Raw genomic sequence first — 13091 nt, forward strand, 5'->3', positions numbered from 1 at the left:
GGGATACAAGAAACATAGACAGTGATGTAGAGAGAAATGAATGAAAGATGTGCAAAAAAAGTTACGATAATCAGGGAAACAGGCCATTGTTAGCTATTTGTTTGGTGAGAAACATAATTGCATAGTTAAGCTCAGTCAAAAGGCAAACTAGGTTTAATTTAGGCACACAGCTTGCAAACAGAGCCAAAACAGAAATTTCAACTGAAATTACTCTTTGCTTGCAAAGAAAGACCATTTAGCCTTTGTATAGCGACAAACAGATAATTAAATCAGAAATCCCACTATCATTACAATGCCCCAAAGAGAGGGTAGAACAATAATTGTTGAATGGTCCGTGAATTTGGCAGAAGTATGATAAATAGATATTAACCCAGTGGGGGGGGGGGTTGGTCTGGAGGAGGGGGGAGTGTGTGGGGGGAGGGGAGGGGTGGTATGGGGAGTGGTGGGGGGGAGGCGGTGTGTGTGGGGGAGGCGGTGTGTGCGGGGGAAGGGGGGGGGGGGGTTTCGGGGAGCTGTGGGGGAGGGGGAACCTTCAAAACCTTCATAACTTTTGTACTATTTCATCAATCAGAACAAAACTTATTTGACTTGCAGCAGAGGAGAATGGTGAGTAAGGTGGAGAAAAATCCTAGCGCTATGGGGGATTGTTTTTGCGCAAATTTAATTACAACGCAGACAGGAAGTGGTCAAGATGAGAGTTTTGGTAATATATAGATATCATACAAATATTTGTACTCTTGAACAAACTTTAATGTAAGTGTCGAAAACCAATATTTAGTCAAGTACGAAGGAGGGGGAAACTGACTAATTTGCAACTGCTGGTGCCTGATTACAGTTCAACATTATTGTTGTTAAAGAAATAAAGCATTTGTTTCCAATTAGTTCACCTTGTCTGTAGAACAATATTTGACTTTTTTTAGAAGCATTTCCTTTTGAGGTGTTTGGTTTGCCTGTCTAAATATTTCTTAAAGATTGCTTCCACCACCACTCCACAAATCTCCACAAACTTCCACCCACTTACCTTACACCTATGTCCCGTACTATTAAACATATCACCCAGGATAAAAAAACTCAACTACCTACCCTAGCAATGCTTTTCATAATTTTATATACTTCTATCAGGTGGCCCCTCAGCCTTGAACACTCCAGAGACAACAATCCAACTCTGCCCTACCTGCCCTTACAGCTAATACTCGATTGCAGACAGCATCCTAGTGGGGAAAAATAAGTGTTGTCAGGCATCATCTGTGGGGAGAAATGGACAGACAACGTTTTCAGTCGAGGCCTTTCTACAGATTGGTCGTGAAGGCAAGTGCCAAAGGAAGACACATGACAGTGGTTGCAACATCAGTAAGACCAAGGAACTGATTGTGGACTTTGGTAGGGGAAGGATGAGAACCCACAATCCTGTTCGCATCAATGGGACGATGGTGGAGAGGGTCAAAAACTTCAAATTCCTGGGCATGCATATTTCCAAAGATCTTTCCTGGACCCAGCACACCGATGCAATTATAAAGAAGGCACATCAGCGATTATACTTCCTGAGAAGATTACTGAGATTCGGCATGTCGAAGAGGTTTCTTCTAAACTTATACAGGTGCACGGTAGAGAGCATTCTGACTGGCTGCATCGTGACCTGGTTCGGCAACTTGAACGTACAGGAGCCGAAAAGACTACAAAAAGTTGTGACCACTGCCCAGTCCATCACCGGCTTTGACCTCCCCAGCGTCGTAGGGATCTATCGTAGTCGTTGCCTCAAAACGGCAGCCAAAATCATCAAAGACCCACACCATCATTTCACCATAGCCATCAAGAAGAAGGTACATGAGCCTGAAAACTGTAATGTCCAGGTTCAGGAACAGCTTCTTCCCTACAGCCATCAGGCTATTAAACACTACAACAAATAAGCTCTGAATATTATTATTGCACTATATTTGTTATTTATTGAACTTTTCTTTTTCTCTTGCCCTGTTATGTACTATATTTACATATTCTCATATTCTGTTGTGCTGCAGCAAGTAAAAATGTCATTGTCCCATCCGGGACACATGACAATACAACACTCATGACTCTTGGGTCAGAACACGGTATGGTTAAGCAGCAGGAGAGGAGCAGGAACCACAGAGGGGGAGCAGTGAGAGAGGGGTTCACAAAACTCCCGTTGGTTAGAGGTGAACTTCTTCAAAGTTGGCACGCTGGGGAGATTTTGCAATGGAGTATTAAATAGAGACAGAAGGTACAGAAGATGATGGAAACTTGAGCAGTGTACAAGGAACTCAGCAGATCAGACAGCATGGGGGTGGGGTGGGGGGGAGAATTCAGACAGAAGGGTCCTGACCCAAATCTTTGTCTGTCCATTTCCTTCCACAGATGCTGTCTGACCCATTGAGTTCCTCCGGCGGTTTTTGTTTTGCTCAAGATTCCAGCAACTGCTGTCCCTTGCATTGCAAATTCCTTGTGAATGTTTTCTGGATCAACGACAAAGCCTTACATGCTTCGTGACACATAGTGACAAGAACTGCACATAATATTCTAAATGCATCCTAATCAAAGTCTTATGCTTATTCAACATGGTCTCCCAACTTTTATATTCAATGCCCCGACATATAAAGGCAAGTATGCCATACACGTCTTTACCATACATCCTACCTTCAGGGCACCATGGGTCTGTAAATCCATGCTCCATACGGCCCTACCATTTACTGTACTCTTTCCTCTCACTAGATCACCCAAAGTGCAACAACTCACTATTGTTCAGATTAAACTCCACCTGCCCATATTTCCAACTGGTCTACATTCTGCTGTATCCTTTGACATCCTTCTTTATCCAATTTTTGTGTCAGTGCAAACTTATTTATCAGCCCTTCTAAACCCTAGTGCAAATCATTTATGTTTCATCAATAGAGGCCCCATCACTAATCCCTGCAGAACACCACTGGTCGCACGACTCCAGTCAAAATAAGACAGACACAAAAAGCTGGAGTAACTCAGCGGGACAGGAAGCATTTCTGGAGAGGAGGAATGGGTGATGTTTCGAGTTAAGACCCTTCTTCAAACTAACACCATTCCACTACTATCCTGTCTTCTTTGGCCAAGCCAATTTTTAATCCAATCTACAATACAACATCCACTGCCCCACCCTCAATCACCTTCATCACCTCCTCAAAAAACTCCATCAATTTTGCAAGACATGACCTCCCCCCACTAAAGCCATGCTAACTGTCCCCAATAAATCAGTTTTAACAGGTTCAAGCAGATCCTATCCCTAAGAATCTTCTTAAATAATTTTCCTCTCACTAATGCAAGGTTCCTCTATAATTTCCTGGTTTATCCCTACTGTCTTTCTCAAACAGAGGATTAACATTGGCTTCTCTGTGTGGAGTTTGCATGGTCACCCTGTGGCAATGTGTGTTTCCTCCAGGTGCTCTGGTCTCCTCCCACATCCAAAAGAAGTGCGTTTGTAGGTTAATTAGCCTCTGTAAAATTGCCCCTGCGCGAAGAGTGGATGGGAAAGTGAGATAACATAGAACTAGTGTGAACGGGAGATTAATGGTCAGCTTGGATTCAGTGGGCAGAAGAGCCTGTTTTCATGCTGTATCTCTAAACTAAACTAAATCGCCTCTCTTGCCACTTTGAGCGGTCATGTTGCAGTTATTGGAAGGTCATGTTGCAGTTGTATAAGATGTTAGTGCGTCCGCATTTAGTATTGTGTTCCGTTCTGGGCACCATGTTATAGGAAAGATGTTGTCCAGCTGGAGACGGTACAGAGAAGATTTATGAGGATGTTGCCGGGATTAGAGGGTCTGAGCTATAGGCAGAGGTTGAGTAGGCTGGAACTCTATTCCTTGGAGTGCAGGAGGATGAGGGGTGATCTTATAGAGGTGTATAACATCATGGCAGGAATAGATCAGGTAGAAGCACAGAGTCTCTTGCCCAGTGTAGGTGAATCAAGGGCCAGAGGACTTAGGTTTAAGGTGAAGGGGAAAAGATTTAATAGGAATCTGAGAGGTACCCTTTTCACACAAAGGGTGGTGGGTGTATGGAACAAGCTGCCAGAGGAGGTAGTTGAGACTGTGCTATCCCAACGTTCAAGAAACAGTTAGACAGGTACATGGGTTGCGCATGTTTTGTGGAATATGGACCAAGCACAGCGCAGTGTAACTGGGACATGTTGGGCAGTGTAGGCAAGTTGGGCCAAAGGGCCTGTTTCCACACTGTATCACTCTATGACTAATAAACTAGGATAAATCCCATCAAGCCTTGGGTATTCCTCCACCATAAATGTTTTTTTCAAGTGATCCAACACCTCCTCCTTCTTGATATCAATGCCCTATAATTATATACATACCCCTCCCTGTCATCGCTATTCTGTATATTCTTCTCCTTGGTGAATACCGCGGGAAAAGTACACATTTAGTACATCGTCCACTTCCTCTGGCTCCAGTCACAAATCCCCTCCTTTGTCCTTGAGTAGTCCTACCCTTATGTATGTATAAAATGCCTTGGAATTATCCTTAATCTTTCATGCCAAGGAAATTCCACACCCTTTTAAGCCCTCCTAATTAATTTAAGTTCTTTTCAGCTTTCTTTATATTCTGCAAGGGCCCTGTCTGAATTCAGATTCCTAAAGCTTACATTTGCTTCTTTTTGTCATTTTGATTAAATTTGCATCATCCAAGGCCCACATCAGACGTGGACTTACCCAATAAAAGCCAGTCCTTGCCTAACACTGCTATAATTAGTTATTCTTCAGTTTAGCTCTCCCTCCTCCCCTACCCCCATCTCCGAAGTCCACTCTTATCCGCACCCACAAGTATCTGAAAACTTTGTTATAACCCCTTTTCCCGAAATGCTCCCTCACCATTGAAACTCCAATCTCCTATCCAGCCTCTTTCCCAATGCCACATCCAGAATGGTCCCTTCTCTTGTTAAATATGAACATACTGTGTAAGAAACCCACCTGGATGCTCCCAACAAATTCTTTCCCATCTAAAGAATCTGAAGAAGGGTCTCGACCCACAACGTCACCCTTCCTTCTCTCCAGAGATGCTGCCTAACCCGCTGAGTTACTCCAGCATTTTGTGTCTGTCTTTCCCATCTAAGTTGGACTTTAGTAACTATGAAGAGAGTTCCAGTCAATATTGGGGGGCATTCAAAAGTAGAACAAGGAAGTACAGGTGCTGATTTACAACAAAACAAAAAGAAAAAGTTGTGGTGTAACTCAGCAGGTCAGGCAGCATTTCTGGAGAACGATGATTGGTGACGTTTCAGGTTGGAACTGTCACCTATCCACGTCCTCCAGAGATGCTGCCTGACTCACTGAGTTACTCCCGCACTTTGTGGGCCATGTGTACAAACATACAACTGTGACAGTATTGGGCATGACAAGAAGCACGTTTCCACCAAACAAAGCTTCAGAAGAAAATCTTGCTGCTTTCGAATACATTTCATCACTAACAAACAGAGCTTAGATAACTCTGTGACCTGGAGAAGTAACAATTGACTAAAACCAGTGACTAAGTACTAGATGAAAAGCTGCATAGCGGCAGAACATAAAAGAAGAAATTGAGAAGAAGAAATAATGAACGGGCCAAGAGAGGGAAGCACTAAATGCTGGTTAGGGAAGGGTTAAGTGGTCCCAACAAATCAATGTTGACTCCCACTAAATTACAATTGCATTAAACAGCTGGAGAAGGGTCCTGACCCAAAACGTCACCTATCCTTATTCTCCAGAAATGCTGCCTGACCCAGAGTTACTCCAGCACTGTCTTATTTTTTTTTAGCTCTTATTCAAAAACAGCTGATCCACATTGCCAGCCCAAATTTATAGTGGAAAGATTATGGGGTATTAGGAGGGCACAAACAAGACGGACAAATGTAAACTGGCAGGCATTGAAAATTAGAAGAAATGTACATTTTCTGTGTTTATATTACATGTGCCGATTCAGAAATTGAAAAAAATCAAGACAGATCTGAATCAGAACAACTTATGACATCCTTCTTCTGATTAGTGGCAAAAAACTGCACAATGTACACCAGATAACTGTGTTACACTGCAACTAAACTCTGTTGAACTCCAATGGCTCATTCAATCCAATGCTTCGTGGCTAATTCAATCCAATGATCTACTGACTTCGTAAAATAAACTGCAGCTAATTAGAGCTGAAGATGATTTCACACAGTGATTCATTGTGCCCCCAAGAATCATTGCCATGCTGTATCATTGTTCATTTGATTCATATGCTCCCTTATGATTGTCACTAAATTATTTCAATGATTTGCACATTTAATGCCGTTTCTATCCCAATAAGCCGAAACATTAAAGTCCGTCCAAATCTGATTATTTGTACTCGAGCAAGAGTCTGAAAATTGGCAATATTGCCTAGTAGATTTATTTACAAATTTGAAATTGGTAAGGTCCCTGCTGTACCTTCTTTCTAATCTGAAAATCTTATTATCTGGTCTTAAATGAATTTCATTCCCAGCAGTCTCCGATCCTGCAACCTATTACCATCATGAAATCATCCTGATTATCCATATTTCTAAAACCTTTAGGTCTCCACTACTCCATTAATTAAATATGATCCTACTGTCCTCCAGATCAGAAGATTAATCCAAAGTCCATACTGCAACCCAGGATAATCTACTTTGACTGTAGTTTAACATTTAAAATAGTTATAAAACAAAAGTTTGGCCAATAATATTCACAAGATTAAAATAAACTGACATGGATCACATCAGCCTGTGAGGTATATGCAAGTCATGAATTAATTACACTGTTCTCTCAAAACAGTGGGCGGCACAGTGGCGCAACAGTACAGATCCAGGTTCAATCCCGACTACGGGTGCTGTTGGTATGGAGTTTGTACATTCTCCCTGTGACTACGTGGGTTTTCTCCCAATGCTCCTGTTTCCTCCAACATCCCAAAAACATGCAGGTTAAGTGGCCTCTGTAAATTGTCCTGAGAGTGTAGGATAGAACTAGTGTACGGGTAATTGCTAGTTGGCACAGAGTCAGTGAGCCAAAGGGCTTGTTTCCACACTATATCTTTAAACTAAACAAGTGTTGTCACTTTTCTCGGTAGAACATAGGACTTTTATTGTCACATGTGCCGAGGTACAGTGAAAAGCTTTTGTTTGCAACCTAGCCAATCAAATACTATACATTAATGTAATCACACCATACAAACAAAAGTATAAAGGGGAGAGTGAAGAGAATGACAGACTGCAGAATATAGCTCTCAGTATATTGCATAACAAGAACCAAAATCTGCAATGGAGTAAATTGGGGAATCAGAATTGTATCCTAACTAATGGAACGTCCATTCAGAAGTCTGATAACAGAGGGGAAGAGTTGGTCCTTAATCCATTGCAGATGACACAAAGCTGGGTGGCAGTGTGAACTGTGAGGAGGATGCTATAAGAATGCAGGGTGACTTGGACAGGATGGGGGAGTGGGCAGATGAGGTTTAATGTGGATAAATGTGAGGTTATCCACTTTGGTATCAAAACCAGGAAGGCAAATTACTATCTAAATGGCGTCAAGTTGGGAAAAGGGGAAGTACAATGGGATCTGGGGGTCCTTGTTCATCAGTCTCTGAAAGTAAACATGCAGGTACAGCAAGCAGTGAAGAAAGCGAATGGCATGTTGGCCTTTATAGCAAGAGGAGTCGAGAATAGGAGCAAATAGGTCCTTCTGCAGTTGTACAGGGCCCACACCTGGAGTGAGACCACACCTGGAGTATTGTGTGCAGTTTTGGTCCCCTAATTTGAGGAAGGACATTCTTGCTATTGATGGAGTGCAGCATAGGTTTACAAGGTTAATTCCCGGGATGGCGGGACTGTCATATGCTGAGAGAATGGAGCAGCAGGGCTTGTACACTCTGGAGTTTAGAAGGATGAGAGGGGATCTTAGAAGCATAGAAACATAGACATAGAAAATAGGTGCAGGAGTACGCCATTCGGCCCTTCGAGCCTGCACCGCCATTCAATATGATCATAGCTGATCATCCAACTCAGTATCCTGTACCGTATTAAAACAGTATCTGATTGAAACATATAAGATTGTTAAGGGTTTGGACACGCTAGAGGCAGGAAACATGTTCCCGATGTTGGGGGAGTCCAGAACCAGGGGCCACAGTTTAAGAATTAAGGGGTAAGCCGTTTAGAACGGAGGCGAGGAAACACTTTTTCTCACAGAGAGTTGTGAGTCTGTGGAATTCTCTGCCTCAGAGGTCGATGGAGGCCGGTTCTCTGGATACTTACAAGAGAGAGCTAGATAGGGCTCTTAAAAATAGCGGAGTCAGGGGATATGGGGAGATGGCAGGAACGGGGTACTGATTGGGGATGATCAGCCATGATCACATTGAATGGTGGTGCTGGCTCGAAGGGCCGAATGGCCTACTCCTGCACCTATTGTCTAAAATGCACTTTCAAGTTTCTGTATTTTCAGTTGATGGGAGCGGGGAGGAGGAAAGACCGGGGTGGGAAAGGTCCTCGATGATGCTTGCGCCTTTCCTGAGGCAGCATGAAGTACAGATGGAGTCAATAGTGGAGAGTCTGGTCTGTATGATGGACAGGAACGGGTCCTTTGGCCCAACATTAACTACCACGCCCGTTGAGCCAAATAACCTACAAGATAATTAGGATGAACTGAACGACAATGGGTAACTTTACAATTTCCTTAACAGAGCACATTAGTTTGGAGAGTTTATAACATTTCCCTTCGGCTGTTTGTGATCCCACAAATAATGGATTAATATTGACCAGGAGATGTCTAGGCGTACTTGCTGGTTCATGTTGTCACATTTCTCGCAATGATCTAGGGAGATGCACCATATTTTGACTGCAAAGCTTATAAGAATAAAATTCCATCAGGATTCTTGATCCCAATTTCCTGTTCCCTGCCGGAATTGCACCTGTGGGTTATCACCTGTTTTAACTGTGGTAACTCCCGCATTTAGTTGACGAGCTTGCAGAGGATAAAATACACATTATGGAATTGTTTTTAGCTCTTATTATCACCCCAAAGATCGGGAGCAGAAAATAAATGTTCCCAACGAGCTTTCAAATGCACTAAAATATTTAAATTTTTGAAGTTTAGTTTAGAGATACAGCGCGGAAGCAGGCCCTTCGGCCCACCGAATTCGCACATTAACACCATCATACACACATACTAGGGACAATTTACATTTATACTAGGCCAATTTACCTACATACCTGTACATCTTTAGAGTGTGGGAGGAAACCGAAGATCTCAGAGAAAAGCCACGCGGGTCATGGGGAGAACGTACAAACTCCATACAGACAGCACCCGTAGTCAGGATCGAACCGGGGTCTCTGGCGCTGCAAGCACTGTCAGGCAGCAACTCTACCGCTGCACCACCATCCACTCTAATGTACCAACTGAATGTTTAGTCCATCAATTGTGCCGAGAAGGCATATATATCCGAAAAACTGCCCAGTTCTCCAAATAAGATTCAGCTCCTGCATTATATGTTTCCTTTAAATGCAATTAATAGATTTAATCACATGGACCATAAATGGAAAGATTCAACAAGGTGTTGTGAATAATTCAAAAAAATTTGTCCCGATTTGGAAAGGTTATTGTACAAAGTGTTCAAAGTAAATAATATGAACAAAAAAGTGTGATTTAGAAATTGTTTGATTTTCCACAGATGCTAACATTTTCCAACATTTTTGTAGGCATCGATTGTGTGACCAACCTTCATCATATCTCTCAACCTCCTTGAATAATGCTAAACAGAGCTTTCCAAAGCAATTGTTTGACGAGAAAATAACAATGAAACCAGTCCTACAAACACAGCTAATTTAATTGTTCTGCCTTACAATCCCTATTTGCAGATCTGTTCAATTTTCAAAGGGCTTCTTAACAACAAAGTTATTTTGTCTCACTGGCAGACAATTCACAACTCTTCAAATAAGAAGAAAACAGAAAACGCAAGATGCATAGGGGCAAATGAAGAAGATGATGAATTGAAATATAGGGACAAGAGAATGGGGATTCTGGAATCTGAAGCAAAAAGAAGAGAACTGCTGGAGGAACAGTGGGTCAAGCAGCATCTGTGGAGTGAAATGAACAATCAATGTTTCAGGTCAAGACCATCATCTAGATTCCTTGCTACCTTCCTACACCATTCATCTGATTGTTCTTCGACTTCCAGTAGTGCAAATTAATCACTTCATGAATTCAAATGTCATGACTCCCAGCACTCCACAACATACAGCTGTATGACCCAGACAAACAACAATGTGAAGGTTAATGATTTGGACATTGCTGAAGTTTAACCATCAATCTGTCATTTGGAATAAACAATTTTACAGCCTTTGTTATATTTACAATGGGCAACACACAGATATATTGCATCCAAATGAAAAGCATTTCACAATTCTCTTTGAAACATTAATGCACGTTCCCCTACCTATATCCTGTTAAAGATGAACTTTATATTAGTAAGGCACGTAGAGCAGTTACATTACCGAGTGCGTAGACACACACGCTGGATTAATGCATGACTGAGAGTTTTTATTCAGTTACAATTGTAATAGAAGCCTCAACATTGGTTCACCACAGTCTAGACCTCTGTAATTAAAACACCTGAAGTAAAGCACCTGTCAAATTTGTAAAATCAAGATTTCATACAGTGCTAGGTGCAATAGAATGACAAAAAAAACTGCTGGCAGCTTCAATCTTCAGCACCTGACCAACTTGCCAGGATTATATTACAACTGATTTGCGTTGCCATCTCACTATCAGCCTCTGCATCCATCACTGGAAGGGATGCACTATAACACTTTCAGATCAAAACTATTTTAGCTCTTAAATATTTGTAATAAATTTCCAGGGAATGCCTGTCATTAGGCAAGTAAGTATTTCAAAATGCAATTCTGGTACAAACAATAAAGTCAGCTAATGATCGGAAAGCAGGAGTCAAACCAGTTGTAAATTGAGATGCTAAGCAAATGAATCTAGGGAGATACACAACATAAGCACCAAGAAGAAACGCAGGTTACCACAGTCATTTTATAAAAAGCAAACAGCACGAGGCTGTTTCTCTAGAAGGATGGTACTGAAAAAGAAAAGCCTATTAGAAACATCCAAGAACTTACCTGCAATACCCTAGACCCGCTGCAACCACCTCCAAAATCTAGAACAGAGACCCAGCAAGTCTTTGCTTCACCCTTTCCAGCTTTAATGACACCCTTCCTGTAATTCAATGATTAGAATGGCCCATAATACTCCAAGTGTGGTTGAACCAACAACTTGTACCGTTGTTCCACCTCGTCCTGACCAATGAAGACAAAATGCAAATGCATTCTTCATCACGTGGTCTGTGTCGCCTTTTTAGGGAACTATATCCATGGGTATCTACAATACTCTCCAGACCCCTGACATTTTTCGTGTACGTACTGTCCTGGTTCTTCCCAAAATCCAGTACTTTGCATTTGTCCAAGTTCAATTTCATCTGCCATTCTTTGGCCCACTATCTCAGTTGATCTAAATCCTGTTGTAATATTAGACACACATTTTCACTGTCCATTATACCATTATTGTTGGTGTCATCTGCAAACATACTAACCATGTTTACTTTTTACTTTTTTGTCAAAATCATTGAAATAGATGAGGAAAAATAGTGGTCCCAACACAGATCCCTGTGGCACATCACTGGCCATAGGTCTCCAACCTGAAAAAGAACACTTCACGACATTTGTCCGAACCCAGATATTCCTCATTCTCCCTCTTATCATCTGACAAAAGGTACAGAAACTTGAAGGCGCACAACATCACACTCAGAAACAGCTCATTTCCTTCTTATCAGTCTCCTGAATGATCCTTCCATCAACTAGGATAGTCAGATTCACCTCTGCCCTATTGTGGACATTGGGCCTTGTCTATGGAAATGATGGCTGTAATACTAAAAACTATATTCTGCACTCTGTATCTTCCCCTGTGTTCCACCCGTTGTACTTGAATATAACTTGATTGCATTTATTAAAAATATTATCTGATGTGATTGGAGAGCGTGCAAAATAAGTATTTTCACCTTAGCTTTGTAGAAGTGACAATAATAAACCTAAAACTCGAAGGGCCGAATGGCCTATTCCTGCACCTATGTTTCTATGTTTCTAAACCACTACCTCTGACTCCATCATCAAGCCAGAAACCAGGCGGGGAGGGGAGAGGGGAAGGAGGAGGAGGATGATGGGCAAAAACCCGGCAGAGGTGGGTGAGAGGGAGAGTAGAAACCAGAAGTGGGAGAGGGTGCAGGACGGGGAACAGATGTTGGAGGGGGAGGTATGAAGATGAGCGGCAGAAATCGGGGAGGGGGGGAGATAGGGGAGAGGGGAGGGAGGAGGGAGTGGGAGAGGATGGGGTGAGGGGTGGGGATGGGGTGAGGGGAGGGGTGATGGGGGAGGGGGTGGGGGGGGGGAGTAAGGAGAGTTGGGGGGGGGGGGAGTGAGGGTGAGTAAGGACGGTGGAGGGGAGTGGAGGGAGAGAGGGAAGGAATGAGGACAGCCTCACCTGCCGCTGCTCTCCCTGCTCCGGCGCCACCATCTTCACTGACTCGACCAATCGAGCGCTCCTTTCCCGCTCAAAGCGCGGCCAATCGATCACCCACCTCGCTCGCCGATTGAAGTAAATCTTTCATTTAATGAAACCGCTCCTGCACGACTGTAGCGCGAGTGCGCGGGGATCTGATCGAGATTTTGTTCTTCGAATTGAAGGAAGATTGTAATTCAGGAACTGAGCCAGTGGAGCATTGTGGGAGTTGTAGTCTCGCACTGCTTTGTGCACAATGTTCTTCCAGTCACCTCCCTGTGTGGATGATTGATCAATATGATCGCCGTTGCGAGTTGCTCCAGCAGTTTTGTTGACTCTCAATGACTTTGGCGGCGGTGAGAAGGGACGGAAAGGGGCGCATGCGCAGCTGCAGCCGCCTTGACGGCTGTGCTGGGCAAGGCGCATGCGCGTCATCTAGGGCGGCGCCGGCATTGCGCATGCGTATCTGCAACCGTGTTGGTGCCGGCAATGATTGTGCCGGGCGGGGCGCATGCGCACCTCCAGCCGC

The 13091-nt window shown here is 43.2% G+C and overlaps 1 protein-coding gene across 1 annotated transcript in view; it reads right to left on the bottom strand.

Moving 5' to 3' along the window:
* Positions 1 to 12969, bottom strand: part of pex14 (peroxisomal biogenesis factor 14) — a 266863-nt gene extending 253894 nt beyond the window's left edge. The window contains exon 1 of the mRNA XM_033048496.1: positions 12545 to 12969. Within this exon, the coding sequence (XP_032904387.1) occupies positions 12545 to 12577 (33 nt within the window). The 5' untranslated portion in view covers positions 12578 to 12969. The remainder of the gene's footprint in view (positions 1 to 12544) is intronic.
* Positions 12970 to 13091: the final 122 nt, after the last annotated feature.

The sequence above is a fragment of the Amblyraja radiata genome, chromosome 31, assembly GCF_010909765.2.
Source record: "Amblyraja radiata isolate CabotCenter1 chromosome 31, sAmbRad1.1.pri, whole genome shotgun sequence".
NCBI classification, from domain to species: Eukaryota; Metazoa; Chordata; class Chondrichthyes; order Rajiformes; family Rajidae; genus Amblyraja; species Amblyraja radiata.